At 42.8% G+C, this 19,202-nt stretch overlaps 1 protein-coding gene across 1 annotated transcript in view; it reads left to right on the top strand.

The window, feature by feature from the left end:
- TTLL7 (tubulin tyrosine ligase like 7) overlaps positions 1 to 19,202 on the top strand; it is a 139,931-nt gene that overhangs the window by 63,254 nt on the left and 57,475 nt on the right. The window contains exons 11-13 of the mRNA XM_018553127.1: positions 1,126 to 1,273; positions 3,642 to 3,715; positions 16,740 to 16,875. Coding sequence (XP_018408629.1) covers positions 1,126 to 1,273; positions 3,642 to 3,715; positions 16,740 to 16,875 — 358 coding nt within the window. The remainder of the gene's footprint in view (positions 1 to 1,125; positions 1,274 to 3,641; positions 3,716 to 16,739; positions 16,876 to 19,202) is intronic.

Raw genomic sequence — 19,202 nt, 5'->3', positions numbered from 1 at the left:
TGCTCAAAACTAAAAATAAACATGTATTGAAGTACTATAAGTTCTGTCCCACTCCTAATTACCATATCCATCTAGAAGTTTGTAAACTTACACAAGGGACAGAGACGTCTCCAACATCTGTCCATCTACCACAATGGAGGAGAAGGGATCACAGAGCAGAGGAATGGCTTTTCTTGCTTGTGGCTGTGTGTTTGTGGAGACACACACAGCTTATAAGCACACACAAGGGTGGCTCCATAAGGACTCTGCAAGGCCAATGAGCCACCTTAAAACAGGATATCAGGGCCAGTGCTCAGGGGACAAGCTGATTCTGCAGGAAGATAAACCTTTTAAACATCAAGGAGCAGCATCCATTGTAAGTGATTTCATCAGCATTTGAAATAGCTTAAAAACCTTTTTAATTTAATTTTACTCTTAAGTGTTGTCACCCTAGGAAAGGAAAAATTTTACTGGCAGGATCACCAGGTATTGCCAAGTATCTGTACTGGTACTCAAAAAGTATCTGTGCATCCCTAAATATTTTACATTGTTGCTCCTGTGTTTAGATATACTTTCAAGCATACATCTAATAATCTGTATCAGCCTCCCATGTGATGCATCCTCCTTCTTCTTTTTATTTTGAGGCACAGGGGCTGATCGCAATCGGCGTGTTTATGCATGGCGTGTTTGTGAGGTTAGTAAATCAAACCCCACAGAGTTAAGTTTACACTCTAACTATAGAACAGATACAGAAATAAAGGACTACATTAATACACAAAGAAAGACATTTGAAACAACGTTTTTCGGCATTTGTATCAACAGCCATTTTCCCCCGCAGCCATCCTTTCATGAAATCCATCTAGATAATTGGCACATGGGGTAGTAATGGTTCATTAGCCTTTTGTTGTATTGTATTATTTAGTATTCCGATTTGCTTGTTGCACAAAGAGAAGCATCATCTGTTGGTTGTTCTGCAGGTAATTTGTAAACCTGTTACAGAAACATGCTAATTGTTTTATCCTTGAAAGTAAACACACATGGGACTTTTTCTCAGCAGGCACTTTTTGGTAATAAAGTTAGATGAGCAAGCGTTTTAATATTTCATTACCGAGCTTCAATTTGTCCTTTTTTTTGTTTTTACTGTAGAGCGAGTGATAAAAAGAAAAATTTGGCCAAACAAAAGGCAGAGGCTCAGAAGAGACTCTATGGTCAGGGATCCATGAAGAGGCTGTCGCCGGGGTCCTCTGACTGGCAGAAACAGCGACACACCTTGGAGAGGAGAAAGGAAGAACTGGTAAAAATTGCCAATATGAGATTAATAGCACTTTTGTATTAACACTGAGCTCCAGACAGACAGCTAAATACGCCAGAGAAATATGTAGCAGGAGCTGCCAAAAGATTCGTATTGTCCAGCCAGATTTATACACTCTGCACGGGCAACAGAGCCAGGTTGATGACCTGATTTTTCTCTACTGCAATTGGACAATATGGGCAGCGCAGTAGTTTAGTGGTTAGCCTTTCTGCCGTGCAGCACTGGAGTCCCTGGTTTGAATACTGGCCAGGACATAATCTGTATGAAGTTTGAATGTTCTCTCTGTGATGCGGGTTTCCTCTGGGTAAGGTAATTGCCTCCTATCTAAATTGGCTCATGTGTGTGCATGTGAGATAGGGACCTTAGATCATACGCTCCTTGTAGGCAGGGACTGGTGTGAATGTACGGTTTGTAAAGTGCTGTGTAAATTGTTGCTAAATAGATACCTGTGATAAAGAAATACTAAATAAAGCTTGGTCACTTCTCTGTCTCTGACTTGTGATTGGACACTGAATGAGCAACAGAACAATAAGGAGTCATCTCTCTGCTCCTGTCAACATGGGACTTATAGTGATAGAGAATGTTAGTGCAGGGGTTACAGGAAGGCTAAGGGGGGAATTTATCTACACTGGAGCAGACAAAACCTGAAGCAGCTTTGCATGGCAACCAATCAGCTTCTCTGTTCAGTTTGTTCAGTTAAAATTTGAAAATGAGAGAGAGGCGCTGATTGGTTGCCATTCACAGCTGCTCCAGTTTTGATACATTCCCTTGTAAGTGTTACAGTTATAGAGAGAGGTAGTGTAAGGGTTACAGGGCGGGTTAGTGTTAGTGGTATATGGAGGGCTAGTGTGAGAGTTAGTGTTAGAATTACAAGGAGGGAAAGTGCAAGGTTAAGGGTTACAGGGAAGGCTGGTGTCAGGGTTACATGGAAGGTTTGTGTTAGGGTTATATAGATCAATAGTGTAAGGGTTACAGGAAGGCTAAGTGCTAGAGGTTTAGAGAAGTTTAGCATAAGGGGTTACAGGGAGGGTTAGTGTTAGTGTCATATGGAAGGCCAGTGTGAGGGTTAGTGTTAGGATTACAAGAAGAGTTAGTGTGATGCTTAATATTAGGGTTATAGGAAGATTAAGTGTTAGCGTTATAGGGAAGGCCAGTGTGAGGGTTAGTGTTAGGATCACAGGAAGAGTTAGTGTGATGCTTACTATTAAGCCCCGTTCACATTGAGCGATTTATCGCGCGGTAATTCCCGCGATATCGTGGCAAAAGGGTCCTGCTGTCGCGGGTCATGTGTCGCTACAGCAGGACCCTTTTTGGAGCGGATTTAGCCGCGATTCAAGCTTGCTCAATGCAAGCTTGAACGCGATATCGTGCAGTATGCAAATCGCGCGACAAACGCACGATTTGCATATCGCGCAGTGGGAACGGGGCCTCAGGGTTATAGGAAGATGACGTTTTAGAGTTATATGGAAGGTTAGTGTGAGGGTTAGTGTTAGGATCACAGGAAGAGTCTCTGTCGGGCTCCATAGAAAAAAAGCAAAATCGCGCAAAATCCGCCGGAAAAAGGGTCCGTAGAAGCGACTTGCGACCGCGACGAGCGACGCGCGACATGGAGTTAAGACAGCTCCATTGAATAGCATTGGCCGGCGACTTCTCGCGATATCGCGTGGCAAAAATGCGCGGTATCGCGGCGGAAATCGCGCGACAAGCCGCTATATGTGAACGGGGCCTTAGTGTGATGCTTACTATTAGGGTTATAGGAAGATTAAGTGTTAGAGTTATATGGAAGGTTAGTGTGAGGGTTAGTGTTAGGATCACAGGAAGAGTTAATATGATGCTTACTATTAGGGTTATAGGAAGATTAAGTGTTAGCGTTATATGGAAGGCCAGTGTGAGGGTTAGTGTTAGGATCACAGGAAGAGTTAGTGTGATGCTTACTATTAGGGTTATAGGAAGATTAAGTGTTAGAGTTATATGGAAGGTTAGTGTGAGGGTTAGTGTTAGGATCACAGGAAGAGTTAGTGTGATGCTTACTATTAGGGTTATAGGAAGATTAAGTGTTAGAGTTATATGGAAGGTTAGTGTTAGGGAATGTTGGTGTAAGGGTTACCGGAAGGCTAAGTGTTAGAGTTATTGAGAAGGTTAGTATTAGGGTTTGGTGTTGGCGTTAGGGTTATTAAGAGTAGAGTCTTAGGGCAGGACATCACTCTCTTGCACTGAAAACTAAAAGTGCTGATCTCTTAGATAAAAGTTAATATATTATATGCAGTATATTATTATTTTCTTTCTATTATACATAAATGTATCCATCAATATGAAAACTATAGGAATCTGCTCTTTTCCTGTTTTCTAGAAAGAACGACTCGCTCAGGTCCGCAAACAGATATCCAAGGAAGAGTATGAAAACAGGCACATGGGGAACTACAGGTATCAGCACTGCTTTATAAGACACTCTTTTTACCTATTTACACCTCTCAGTTCTATCTTAGTTTATTCTGTGTTGTACCTGTCATGTGAAATACTTTTCTTATTCCATCTGGACTGTTCAGCTTCACTTAAGCTGCCCCTGAAAATCCATCTGTTCAGGAGAGCTTATCGCTTTCTCTAATCCCCCCCTATCGTCCAAAGCACTCCGTGTGTGGTCAGAAAGCAGCTGCTCCAAAATCACAAAACCTTAAGCCACCTATGCGATGCCTGATATGTGTGATAACAGAACCAATCTGAGTATCTGAGTATCGCTTCCCATCGTAAGCCAGTGTCCAGGTGAATGAGGCATCTATCACAGATATGAGTTTGTATTGGAAGGGCTTCTTATTACTTGTAGAGATTTTTAGCATCTCTGTGACCAATACATAAGCTTTCCATTGCCTCTTGAAATGACTTCCTCCATTCATGTGTCATGGTCAGACTTGGGTAAACTGGACACTTGGAGAACCGTCACTCCTGCTAAACCATTTGTCTGTCTTTGGATAACTTTAATTGGGTTTGTGATATGTTTGATGAAGTATCAGAAAATGAATACTGTCCATGTTTCTTTGTGTCATGTCTTTGGGCTCTTGTGCACTCAGATTGGAATACTACCAAGTATTACATCAACTTTGACCTAGCCAACACAGACAGTGAAAGGCCCTTTCCCTTTTCTGTGTATCAAAGGGATCAGTTGCACATATTTCTAGCAAGATAGAAGATCCCAGCCAATCAGAAGAGCTTCCGATGTTCCAAAGAGTTTGAACAAACCTAAGCGAAATAAAGCTGAACATACACTGTTAGAATTTCATGCAGATGTTCATTCGAAATCGTTCATCAGAACATTTGATGATTCCGTCATTCCGTCAACTACTTTTTCTCAATAGCCCTTAAAAATTTTCTCCAGACCTGCTGTCTAAATGGAATCCAAGACCTTTTAATCAGGATTCTTTTGTACCTAGGGCATGCACATTACAGTATGTACAATTTTTTCCTATTTACAGTTAGAATTTAATTTGTTCAGATCAGGGACGTGCGGTCAGGGGAGTCAGGTGAGGCGGAGCCTCACCTAGTATTATGGAGGAAAAAGCTGTCAGCTTCAAGTCTGAAGCTGACAGCTTTTTCTCCATTTAGAGCGGCTTTTAACAGGTTACACAGCAGGGAAAGCCTCCCCACCGTGTAACCTGTCATGGACGGAGCGCTGCTTGTTAATTACAGGCGACACTGCATCCGGCTTTTAACAGCTAAGTTAGGTTACACAGCAGTTAGCTAAGGCTTCCCCACTGCTTGTGTAACCTAACGTGGTGAGGCCAGAGCTGCAACAGCCTCTACTCTGTGTTAGAGGCGCAAGCTGTGTGGATGGTTTGGACCAATGGCAAAGCACCTTTGGTCCAAGCTGTCCAATCAAAAAAAATCAAAAGACAATCACTGAGGACATCGATCTTGATGCTTCACCAGTGACGAGCAAGTGAGGGACAAGGACTCCGTCCCTCCTCCACACATAGCTTGGGGGGCGGGGCTTTGGCGGCACTTTGGTGTGCTGGGGGTGGGGCGTGCTGTGGTGGGGCTGGGGAATGCCTCACCCAGCATGGAAGGTACTGCATGTCATTGGTTCAGATAAGAAATAAGAAAGATTTTCCATCATGCTACTTTGATTTTCAACCATCAATTGGACTGCAGTAACCATTAGGAAATTGAATGAACGTCCCTGATAAACCCTGAAATATTAAACTAGATTGTGTACCAGCCAAAGGATCAGCTTTCCCGATCTTTGGGGTCTTGCCGAGGTGGGATCTGCATGAGGCAAATGGATTGATTGGCTGCCTCTGCTTGATCAGTGAATCAGTGCATCTCCCTGGCAGAGGTGCCATCGCTGGATCCTAACTGGAAGAAATAGTGAAGCAGCTAGTGGCTAGTTCACGGAAGAAACTCTGTCCTGCTGGCAAACATTGGAAAGGTCTTGCTGAGTTTTGGGCACAGGGCAACAAGCAGGGGTGAAGAAGGTGTCACAACTAAATGGGTTTAAATTCACTTTAACCTTTCTGCAGCCTGATTGTCATAAATAAGGCCTGAGGCTGTCCCATTAAGTGTTCTTATTAGACTTTTTTTTTTAAATATGAAGATTCAAAGAACACAAAGAAGCAGAAATGGGTCAATAATGACTGGTAATGACTGGAGATATCAGCGGAAATGATTTTCCAACTTATTGGAAACCATTCTGTGCGGATGTTCATTTTCATCCAATATATCGGTATACACAGTCGTTTCAGTACAATCCAATTACAGGCTAAATGGTATTTGCTACTCAAATAATGAGTGCTGACATTAAAACTGACTGAACTCCAGACAAACAGCTAAATACTCAGATAAAAGACAAATAAGGGAGATGTTTTACCTGCCAAAGGCTTTATACTTCAGTCCATACATCCCTGAGTTTTGCGCAGCTCTATCACACATCCAAGTGTATGACACCACTTACAGTTAAGGAATACCGTGGTGTTATTTTTCCACCCCCACCCTGCTGACTGTACAGTGCCTGATGAGGTCATCCCTATGCTCATTCTGCTCTCTTATTCTATGATCATGTTCTATGTTCATGTTCTCCTATTCTATGAGCATGTTCCTTGTCAATTCATTAGCATGCAGCAGACCCAAGTGCTTTCCAGTCTTGTTTTACCCTCTCCCTGTCTGGGTGCTGCTGCACAGGGACTTCAAGAGGCTTGTACCAAGGCAAATTCATGTACTTACACTGGTTGCTTTTAAAAATACATTAAAGCGGATCTCCAGGATTTTCAAATGTTAACCCTTGCAGTGAAGCTACCCTACTACAAGGATTAACTTCTCGTTTTGGTCTAGGGGCTGGAATAAAGAAGATTCACTCACCTGATCCTCAATCCTGTGGCGGTGACCGCTCACCTCTCTCCCCCTTCACTCTGGCTGTGGTATATCCCTTGGTGTCCTCACATTTAATGCAAGTAAATGGTTTTTCAGTATCGAGTACAAGTACCGATATTTTGCTTTTGGTACTCGGTATCGCTTCCACTGGCATGGAGCCCGCTTCACGAGCAATCAGGAAGCCGGGCAGCGGGTAATGACATGCTGCCCAGCTTTCTGATTGCCCAGGAAGCCGGCTCTATGTTTGGCCGGCTCGATTGTGATTAGCCAGTGAACCGGCTTCACAGCCAGTCAACACCAGGCCGGCTTCCCGGCCAATCAGGAAGCCAGGCCGCGAGTAATGACCCGCCTCCTGGCTTTCTGATTGGCTGGGAAGCCAGCTCCATGCTGATTGACTGGAAAGCCGGCTTCCCAGCCAATCAGCATCAAGCACGCTGTTCAGCCGGCTTCATGCCAATTGGCCGAAAAAACGGCTTCCCAGCCAATCAGCATGGAGGTGACTTCCCAAACAATCAGGAAGCTGGAAGGTGGGTCATTACTTGTCACCCGGCTTCCTAATTGCCCAGGAAGCCAGCTCCATGTTCCCCTACGGCACTTCCTCTGACCGGAAGTTCTGGTATCGAGGAAGGTATCAGAGCATTTGAACGAGTATGCACCCAGATACTCTGTATCGACACAGATACTAGTATTGGTATTGGTGCATCCCGAAGCAGGACTTAGACCGCTGTAGCCCAGGGGAGAAGAGGCTGCTGCCACCAACAGCCAGGCTGCTAGGCGCCTAGCAGCCAGACGGGATTGGGGATTAAGTAAGTGTATTATAATTTTTTAGACCCCTAGACTAAAACGAGCAGTTAACCCTTGCAGTGCAGGGGTAACCTCACTGCATGGGTTAACTTTTGAAAATCCTCTTTAATGACTTATTCATTAATAATGCCAAATTCAGCCACACAATTTGCTGTTAATGATCGCCTACTATAATTTACTAATTAATTTTACACTTATGATCATTCTCATAATACAAAGACATAGAATCTTAATCAAATCGTACCCAACCATTTTTGCCTGTATGGCCAGTGTTCCCCCATCTATGGCCACCATTACACACTACACCTAAAAGCTGTGAGCTCTTGTGAGCTTCCATATGTTTCAGGTTAAGAACTGTTTGTTGCCTTTTTACATACATCTGCGTGTTGTATATTTTAACGGCTACATGTTTACCCGCCTATTGCACAGCCCTGAAGAATATCTTGGCTCTCTAAAAATATAACAATAATAATAATGATTAAATAGCAACAGGCCGATCATATTTCTCTTGTGTACGGGGTAAATGTCCATTTTATGCTGGCTTAGCACTGCTGCATTGTTTAAATGAAATGTATGATGGTGTATACAGTTCTGACAGTGATGAACCAAGACAGCCAAGGGCACCCGGTGTAAAGCATATAAATAAGGCCCTTCTTCAAATTTATTATTAATCATTAGTTGACAAGTAGGTATTTGGTAAAAGGGCCTAATCTTCTTTCTAAGGCCCAGTCTAGTTGCTTTGCCAGAAATTCCAGCTTGATATAAAGAAATCTGATGTTTTTAAACTGGACGGTATTTTATAGCAACGAATGGAATGAATACCATTGGATTTACACATACCCAAGCAAGGTGTGATACAGAAGGCTAGAAGGGGGACTACACTGAGCCCACAAAAAAGGACACTTCTCTATGTCACCCTGCTAGGGTCATCAGTTGTAGACTTGTGTTGGTGTATCTCAGCCAAGAAACAACATGCACAAGAAAAGTACTTTTCTCTAGTCAGGGGTTGCTAAGATTTGGCCCTCTAGCTGTTGTGGAACTACAAGTCACCTAAGGCATTGCAAGACTCTGATATCCATGACTTCCAGAGGCAGAGACATGATTGGATTTGTAGTTTCACCTCTGCTCTAGGCCCACGTAGATAATATATAGTTGCACATTGAACAGAACTAGAGCTAGACGGCAGGAGTTAAACCCAAGATGGGAAAGTAAGCTTTAGAATCTGTTCTTAACGTCAAATAAATACCATGAAATAAATAGCAAGAGAGAAGCATGAAGATCATTAGGCTGGAGAGGAGAAAGCTTGGCGCAGAGCTGGGTGCGAGACAGCCTCAACCTTCTCTTGGCGGAATCCCAGGAATTAGAAGCATTAATTGAATCCAAGTGTGCTCTTTATGGAGAAAGAAGTCATTAGAGGAGTTGTCGGGGTACACGCCTGTCCAGACAGCGAGCGGGCCTGGAAATTGGATATTTGTCACAGCCAGACCTTAGAAATCCCGACATATTTATATCAATTCTCTGCTTAATAGAATTAAACTGTTCCCACCCTTTGTGGCATGGCTAAGGGTCATTTCTCCTTATATCGTTTTCTTAGTATGTAGCCTTGTTATACAGTATAGTCTTCTGTGAGCTCCTGGCCTAAAATGGTTATTTGTCTGTTAGCCATGTGCTGTTCTTGATTCAAAACATCTACACTATTTAATGAAATATCCTGTTTGTGCTCTACTGGGTAGGGAATGTGCAAACTGCAAGCCTTGGTTTTTATAGACATATACTGCAGTAGGGCAGTTGTATAAAGTACAATTATCTTATAAGGTAGGAATGACCTCACTATAAGACAAGACCAAAGTCACAAAATACAACAGCAGTATTATTCTTCCTAAACTTTGCATTGTTTATTAATAAAAAGCCATTCTTACGCCCCTTCTAGTGACTTTATCTAGGCTGAGACCATGTCATCGTCATTGTTAACACACCCAAGAACTGCAGAGGCACACTGTGTGATCTCTGAGCCAGCCTCCCAGTACAGAAAATAGATGGTGACCCCGGATGTCCTTCAGGTGACAAAAACAGCTAAGGCATTGTAAGGGTCCACGGCAATCTATCTGGGAGGTAATAAATACCTGGAAGTCGTAGTTTTAAACTGCTTAGCATGCATGCACTTAGACTTGAAAAATATATTGAACGCTAGGTCCACTTTAAGGCTATGCTTCCTATAAAATGTATGCAAAAATCCCTTTCTTCTTCCGGGTAGATGCCATTTTTGAATGGCAGGACTGTAACTGAATGCGACTGTGGTTTTGAAGTACTACATAGCCTTTGCTAAACCAGAACACCAACATATAGGCCAGTGGTGGCGAACCTTGGCACTCCAGCTGTTTTGGAACTATAAGTCCCATGAGGCATTGCAAGGCTCTGACAGCCACAGACATAACTCCCAGAGGCAGATGCATCTTGGGATTTGTAGTTTTGACACAGCTGGAGTGCCAAGGTTCGCCACCATTGATATAGGCAGTACTCTTTTGGTCTTATGGAGACAGGGCTGGTAGGTAGTGTCCAGAATGTAAAACAAAACAGTAAGGTACAATGAGGGAGAGTTCCGGCATTGCTGTTTGTAAAGGTATTCAAATAACTTTATCCAAATAGAAAAATGACTTAGAAAATTGTATTTTTGCATGGCATGCCTTCAAGTTAATGCCTCACCCTCTGGTATTTTGAAATCATTAGACTGTCTTTACACTGACCCGTGGACAGTACTGTTTTGGAATGAGAATAAGAATTGCTTTATTTTCCCGTTATGCATTTATGTCATGGCATGGCAACCTTCATTATGGCATCATTATATAATATGGGGCTTTAAGCCATGTCTTCCATATCAACATACATTCTTCTGTGGTCAATGTACATATATTAGGGTGTAGATGAGTTTGGTGCCATTGTGCTGATGTTCATTTGAAAAACACTTGACTTGATCATATAACATTTAGATTCCCTGTGAAATCAAGTTCAAAAAAAGAAATGGGTCCAAACAGCACTTCAAGAGACCAGGAAACCTAATTTTCAAGTAGCTGTTAGGAGCGTGTCAAATTCTCCTATCCGTGTCACAACCACTCATCTCCATCTGGTGGTTGCCTCTTGTAATTGCACCTACCACAGTCCAGTCAGCTGCAGCCTGATCAGGCTAATCAGCTTGGCTACACGCCCCTTACAGCCTACTAGTTGGTTAGTTGTGCTCTATTTAAGCATCACAAGCCCAGGGCTCTGGGCTTTTGATAGCTCCAGCCTTCTTTTGTCTTGTTCTGTCTACACAAACTTGTACCCTGACCCAGAAACTCAGTCCTGCCTTGATCTTGTAACCAGGTCTTGTTTTCTGTATCCTGTATTTAGTCCAATCTGATTTTATTAAAGTTTTCAATACAATACAAAACCTAATGGCAAATAGACATTTCACCATAACAATGAAGATATAAAGGAGACAAGTAAACATACAGAATAGCGTGAATCTTCAGGCGAGCCTGAAAGCAACATCATCAGGGCACACGACATTGTTTCATTGTACAAGTTTAAGCCCAACATCGATCGGCGCCCATTGCAGAACATACGGCCTAGATCAGCTGTGCTGACACAGCCCCGTCGGGGACCTGTCTCTACTTGCCACTTGGTGCAGTGACCGTGCACATCACAAGTATGTTCGGGTGGTGTCCCTCCCAAACGGGCTCGCTGTGCTTCGCAAGTTGCTGCTATACACATATACTGTAGATGCTGTGCATCGCTAGTTGCTACAATGGTCACAGGTGTGACAGAAGAAGAAGAACAGCATGAGGGTCAGGGAAAGGTAGGGAAAGTCAGAGGATGAAGGGGGGAGGCAGGGGGGGGGGTGTCTCTCCTAACCCCCTTCCCGCATTGCGTCTATGTCTCCCTGCGGGTGGTTCAGGGAGAGAGGGCTGCCTGAAAACCAGTTGAGTTTCTAAAATCAATCCAAACTGACCAGGTGCGGACATACCGGTCCCCAGTTTCGTTTTCTCCGGACATTAAATTTTCCAGATCCGCAATACGGTCCAGCTCCACTACCCATTCCGCGAGGGCGGGGACCACCGGAGTACGCCAGTGGCGCGGTATAACCGCCCTGGCTGCTGTGAGGAAATGGCGCAAGAGTCCCCTCTTTGCCGACTTAAGCGAGCCAGGGATCATGGACAGTAGCAGAATCTTGGGGTCATCAGCAATTGTGGTTCCTGTCACCCTGAGGTATATGCGCAGCACCCCCTGCCAAAACCCCCGGATCTTGGGGCAACTCCACCATATATAGTTCCTGTGACCTGGAGAGGCGGCACAGCGCCAACAGGTTTCAGACACCGATGGGTAGTACCGATGGAGGAGCGCGGGACATCTATACCGCCGGGTAAGTATTTTAAATTTTTTTTCATGTGCCCGGCTAGCAATGGAAAGGGAGTGGGTGAGGACAAAGGACTTCTCCCAGTCAGCTGGCGCTATAGATGCGTCTAGTTCCCGTTCCCAGGCCATTGTGTATTTAGGTAACTCGGAGGAGGCGGCGAGGGAGAGAATAGAGTAGAGAAGGGAGACGGTATGCTGCGGGGGCGTAGAGGCCAGTAGAACTGTATCCTGTATTTATCTTGTATTAGTTCCTGTCTTGTATTTGTTTCCTGTTCCTGTCTTGTGTCTTGCTTTCTGTTTGTCTTGTACCTTGACATCAGTCAATACGTCTCCTTGTTCCTGGGGGCCAGCCTGTGGCATCACCTGATCAGAGCAAATAGTTTAAGTCCTGGGGGCATCCAAGTACCAGTAGGTATACGTGCCTTATGGGAACGGCGGCTGCTAAAGGTGAAACAACTCGTCGCTATTGGCTCTGACAGCGTGCATCCAGTAACAAGCTGCATAAACAAAAGCATTGAGGTGTTCCAGGACTGCTGTTGTTGATGCATCTTGTCATTTAAAATAAAAAAAAAAACCCCAGTCTCTGAAATTGCTATGTGGACCCATTCATTTTTCTGTGAGCAGCATGCCGGGGGTCGATGAAGGCTGGATCCCCTAGTGGCAGCAGACTTCTTCTAATTATTCTAGTTTGCCTGCAGCATCACTTCGTTCTGATAAAATTTGGTATTAGAGATATTGTGTGGGAGCCATTATATTTTTGTGGTCAGACAATAGTCCTCCAAGAACTGAAAACAACAGCAGGATGAGAGTTACATCAGGACATAACCCCTTTTGTTTACAATAGCGTTGTAGGAGGTAAGAAGCCTTCTATGTTAGTAGAGGAAGGAGAGGACATCTCTACCTTAACTCAGCTTTGATCCACCTTGAAATGTTGGCTAGGATTTATATTTTTTATGAACATCTGCCTGTTCAGAGATGAAGCTTTCCCTGTAATACATACTTGGCCTTTTTTTTCTTTCCTGTTTTGGAATCAAACCTATATAGCACACTAGACTGGGCCGACCACCAGTGAGGAACGTAACAGAAGATAAAGCATGATTGAGATTTTGAGTTGAAGCTTTTCCTAATTAGCCACCTAGAAGCAAATAACTTCCCATCTTCTTTTTAGAAGACTGTTAATAGACTGCCGGAGGCTATGTATCTTTACGTCATTAGTCTTGCTCGCACCGTTCATTAATAGCGACACGGCGACCATCTTGTCTTTGTATTTCTTCTCTTAGATTTTGCTGGAAATTAGTTTGGTAAGCGAGCCCCCACCTCATTCTCTCTCCATCAAGTCTCAGGATTCCAGGCGAACTGCTAACTAGTAATTCCTTCTTAATGTTCCCATGCTTCTCATCCTTCCTGATTGAACCTTATCAGGCAAATATATTTTTAAGTAGAGTGAAACTTGGAAAATTACAAAAACTTTTCCCATAACTTACAATATTCATCTTTTTATTCATCTTACAGCACTGCTTGAACTTGCCAGAAGTCTTTTCTCAGAGAGAGAGTAAATCATTTAAAAAACACAGGCCAATTTTTTGCTGTCAGTATTTTAAAGGAATTCAGTTGTAAATAGTAATACATAACTTCACTCATCAGAGGTCAGAGTGCAGCTGCTCCCTCCCTTTGTAGTATGCTTTGGAACCATTGTAGGCTATGAAAAATCTCCACTATACTAAGAAACATATTATCCCTACCATACTTGCAAATTATTCTGAATTCATTGGCCTTGTCCCATTAGCAGGTAGAGTTAGGGGAGTTAGGGACATATTAGACTCAAGAACACCAACTCTCAGGTTATTTTGGGTAGCATTTTCTTGGCACCCCTCTCTACTGCTACTCTACTGCTGGCAGGGTCCACCGAGAGAAGCAGTGTTCAATTAAAGCCTGGCACAGCCCAAACATTACATGTAACGTACAGTTGTGATCTTTCAAACTTGGCGTCTGGGGAGTGCTCGATTGTGTCAGAAACACTTGCCAAGTGCCCCCTTTTAAAGTATAACCAAAGCTGTTTTTTTTTAGGCTTGGATAGTGCAGCGAATGGTTAAAGCCCATCTGTTTTTTGCAATATATGTTCCATTGTGGAGAATAACCTTCACTTACTGTGCTAAAGACACAACAGGACGTAACAGGAAATCTTTCCAAAGTATAGGAGTTTCCGTCCCAGACAGCTGTCACTGGAGCTAGTTGGAAGAGTTTCCCTCTATTCCTTTTCCGGTGACAAATCAAAGTTTTGAATTTCCTCTCATCTTCTATCCTGGTGACAATAGTGGCCAGGACACATAAAGAGGATTAGTCCCCGAAGCTACAGCAGGTGTCTTCTTTGGAGGACTTCCCTTTACCTCCTGTTCCAGATAAACCATAACATTTTGAATTTGCCATCAGTTTCTTTCTTGATGACAATGCTCCTCAGAACAAATAGTGGAAATCTCCCCAGCAGGGACAAAGCCAGCAATAAGTAAACAGACAAGGGTTCCAACTCTTCCACTCTCTATGCAAAACTGGAAAAAAAAAGGTTTTTATTACCTTTTAACTGGCCAATGATCAAGAGCAAGTATGCAGGTTTGGTCTTCTGACATCACCAGCTATATGCTTGCTCCAGGGCATTGAATGCAAAAATAAGTCACCTTCTCATGTAAGGTTGGCCATACACTAGTACAATGTTGTTCAAAAAAATCTTTTTCAGGACGTTTGTTAGATTTACTAATAGATAATGGGGTCAGATTGATTGTTTTTGACCGCAGTGATGAAAAAAACCAAAGAAGCAGGATGGAAGCTTTTTCTTGATTGAACAAAATTCTAATAGTGAATGTGATTTTCATTCAGGAAATCCCATTCATATATAAAATCGAATGTTAAAACAAAAAGAACTTTAAAATGACATTTGTCAAGTCTCTGACGGCATAATTGTTCAGATGGGATTTTTCGTATGAACCTTCATAAGAAAATCTACCAGTGTATGAGATGTTTCTATTTCCAATGCACACCACTGTTATTACTATTTTTTTTATATATAATAACATACTGGGTAATTTGTATTTTAATCAAATAAATTCCAATAGTATACTGTATATTTATGGTTCCTTATTTTATATATTTAGTCTTATTTTACCTTGAATATTTATTAAAAAACATTATTTAAAATCATATCTATTCCTTTTTAACCTATTAACCTATTTGTATATGAAAAGCACTATGGGCCATAAGTACTAACTGACATGTTTTATGATATTATGATATTATTATTATTATTATTATTATTATTATTATAGAGGATTTATATAGTGTCAACTAGAGATGCAACAATACCGTTTTTTTGGTATCGAGTACCAATATTTTGTTTGTACTTGTCAATACCGATACCAGAAGTCCCATTAAGGAAGCCGGCAGTGTGTAATGACTCGTCCCCGGCTTCCTAATTGGCTGGGAAGTCGACTCAATGCTCAGCTGGCTTCCCGGCCACTGTGGAAGCCAGGCGGCATGTAATGACTCGCCTCCCGGCTTCCTGATTGGTCGGGAAGCTGGCCAATCAGGAAGCCAGGCGGGCGAGTCATTACCCTCCCCCCGGCTTCCTGATTGGCCAGAAAGCCGGCTTAATGCTTCCTCGACACCATGTGAGAAGGCAATCAGGAAGCCGGGCAGTGTGTAACGACTTGCTGCCCGGCTTATTGATGCCAGAAATTCCGGTATCGGGATAGGCATTGGGAGCATTTGGGCGAGTACGAGTACTCGTTCAAACACTCGTTATCAGCACTGATACTGGTACTAGTATCGTCGCATCCCTTGTGCCAATATTTGCGCAGTGCTTTACAAAGCAAAGGGAGACAGTACAATTACAATACAATGCAAGGTGAGAATGTTAGGAGGGCCCTGCCCATGAGAGCTTACAATCTAAAACATGATACAAAAAAGTAATAACTGTATGGGGATGAATTGATGAAGGTAAAAATTCAGTTGTTAGGTGGAGGCACAATAGGGTTCCCTGAATAAAAGAGTTTTCAGGGAATGCCTAAAGGCAGGCTGAGTGTGAGATGGCTGGAGTAGAGAGTTCCAGAGGATGGAAGAGGCTCTGGAGAAATCATAGAGGTGAGCATAAGATGAGACGATGCTAAAGAGCCACGGAGATGAAGGTTTGGGTGATATTTTGAAGTGAAGTTGGTGATGTAGCTGGGGGCAGAGCTGTGGATGGGTTTTTGTTGTTAGCATTTTGAAGTTTATATGTATATACTGTACATGCAGGTATGTATTTATTACAGTCATTTATATAGCATCAACCGTTTATGCATTGCCCTACATACACATCAGTCCCTCTCTCAAGAAGCTTCCAATCTAAGGTCCCTATTTTACATTCACATACTGGGGCCAAGTTTAGACTGGAGACAATTAACCTAGCAGCATGTAGTGTGGGTGAAAACTATAGTACCTGGAGGAAAGCCATGCAAGCACAAGGATAACATGCAAACTCCATGTAGATAGTGTCCTATCCAGGATTCAAACCAAGGACAGTGGTGTAAGGGTGAAGTGCTAACGTCTAAGCCACTTTCTCCAGTCCAGCATACGGATAACAGCCTCTGATATTTCTATCGTGATAGTTTCCCCTTACATTTCTCTGCTCACACACATCTCAGGCTCCCTACTTTCTTTCCTGAACTCCGCTAAATAAAATATGTCTCCCACTTGTGTCTGTGACGGTATGTCTGTACCCTTTGCATAGCGGACTTTTCACTGTCTCCTCTGCTCCGCACTTTTGTTTTAATGCTATTCTGATTGTGTTCTTTATCAAAGACAATGGAAAAATTACTCACGGGCCGGTATTTGTGTGTGTTTTTTTGTTTTGTTTACCTCTCAGGCGTATCTACCCACCGGAGGATAAACTGTTGTTAGAAAAGTACGAGGGTCTTCTGAGCACAGCCTTCCAGACATTCCTCGCTGGCAGGGCCGCCTCGCTGCAGCGTGAGATGAATAATCCTCTGAAAAGGATGAAGGTGCATTCAGTGTGGAAGAATTGACATGCTGGAGCGTATTATAGTCCGCAATGTGTTTTGTCCTCTGCAGTGCTTAGACCAGTCACACCTCGCATCCTGCAACCCAGAGACAATTAAACTGTTATTCAATTAATTTAAGTGGTCTGGTGGCAGCGTTGTGTCCTCCGGGGAAGTTGAATAAGTAAATAAGATAATCGGGTCGGAGGGAGAGGGAGTCCGCAGTGCAGCGTGGAGAGGATTAGTGTCACGTTCACCAGATTCAATGGGAGGTTCATAGAATTTTATTCCCGATAATAAATCCAGCAACAGGATTGAAATAGTTACAGTGCTGTGACTTCTCTGCAGGAGGCCACTCAACCGCCAAAGCTCCCTGGTCAGGAACATTAATATGACCACCCACCCAAAGTGGCATCAGGTATTCCTGTCTTCAGCCGCTAAAGCATTAAAATTACACTAAACTCAGGAATTAAACCTTAAAAATGCATTCAAGTACCCCTACTATTAACAAAACTGTATCTTATTTGTGTGTCGCTCACCTGTAGATCCTCAAATCATCTCTGAATTGGTGCTGACACTCTCCTCCCTTCTGAAGGGGGCTACTTTTGTTCCCCATGGTCCCTGTGTGTGTTGTAAAGTTGTCACCACTCCAAGCCTACTCCCGTGGTGGACTACAATCTCAGTACAGATTAGTAAACTAAACATGAGATAGTACTCCATCACAGGTGTGTTTTTACAATCATATTTAGGGTGTAACCTGAAACATGGTAAGATCACCAAGCCCCCCCCCCCCCCTTCCCCCTTTATTCATCAGCACTTGGAATATTTTAATAACCTTTTAACTTTAATATCACTTTAAATCAAATCTGATGCTTTGCCCTGCATGGATAAGCGCAGCTTCCCTTTAATTCATGGGGATTAAACTATAAGACTCTTGTAAAGTTATTCGTGCCAAAAAATTAGCATTCTGAATTTTGTATTGTGGAAATGCCAGACAATTTTGTATAAGCCATAATGATCACACCATCCTCTGTACCGAGCCAAGGCCTTTGTGGAATTCATTTTAGAATTGCTGCAAGCGACAGTTCATCATTTACAGTAGACCCGTTCTATAGATATTCATAAGGAATATAGTAGATAATCATGTCTAAAGATTTCTCAGCTTGGTGAAAAAAGTTTCACTGGGAGAAAGTTAGCGGTATATTATGATTACCGAATTCTTGTGCTGTCTTGTTGCAGAAAGTCTTTGATGACCTCTGTCCAGCATATTTTCCTTCACCATAAAAGCTCGGTATTCCTTACCATCATTGTGAACACTTACCTGAGGCTGACACTGAGACATCTTTAAAGATGAGGCTTGAGTTTTTTAAAATTATATTTTATTTAAACATTGCTCAGAAGTCTCATGTCTTTCCCAGGAGTCACAGAGGCAGACATGCTATAGGATCAGAGAATATATAATATTAACAGGGAGTTGAGATGCCCCTGAGCTTTTGCGGAGTTCCCAGAGTAGAATAGCCTGGTTTGACAGCGTATTAGGAATGCACGGTAGCAGGAGACTGTTTCGGTGTTACTTATAGAACATTGCTTGTTATAGTCTCTGTACATCAAACAACTTCTACAAAGTTATATCTGATTCTGTGTTGTTCACTATTAGTGGATTATGTATTTCTATATAACAGCAGAAGTTTACTATTTACCTCCTGGTGTCTGTCTATCTTGTAGTCAAGAACTAGCTGCACTCCTTACCGGAATAGTAGTAAACCTGCAAAGCAGGTGGGTGCTTGTAGTGACCACAGACGGCCCCGTGAACAATGCAGATCTAGAAAGGATTGTCACCAGCACACCAAAAGTTTTGAAGCAAAAAGTCCTTTATTGACAAATCGCCATCCAATACAAGCGCTTTCGGGGTCTCAGCAGTACCCCTTCATCAGGCTCAGAATGATGGTGTGCTGGTGACAATCCTTTCTAGATGTCTATTTATCTTGAACGCACTCCTTAAAGTGACATTAAACCCTCAGATTTTTTAACATAAACCAATACTGTAATGTGCGCCTTACTGTAATCCATGGTAGCTTCCCTTCTCTTTGCTGCTCTTCCTTTTAAATCCTCATGTCTTCTCATGCTTGGGGAGAACTTCCCTTTTCAGCTCAGGGCCTCTTCCTGCCTATAGGTTACAAGCCTATAGAAACTAATACACAGACACCGTATATCCATTCCTGAGACAAGGCAGTCTGCTGCAAAACAGAAGTTCTGCAGAGCATGAGAACAGATACAGATTTAAAAGGAAGAGCAGCAAAGAGAAGGGAAACAACCATGGATTACAGTAA

The sequence above is a fragment of the Nanorana parkeri genome, unplaced genomic scaffold (genome assembly GCF_000935625.1).
Source record: "Nanorana parkeri isolate BGI_ZX_2015 unplaced genomic scaffold, ASM93562v1 scaffold111, whole genome shotgun sequence".
Classification (NCBI taxonomy): Eukaryota; Metazoa; Chordata; class Amphibia; order Anura; family Dicroglossidae; genus Nanorana; species Nanorana parkeri.
The sequence above is the reverse complement of the archived record's forward strand: the minus strand, read 5'-3'. Positions and strand labels throughout refer to the sequence as shown.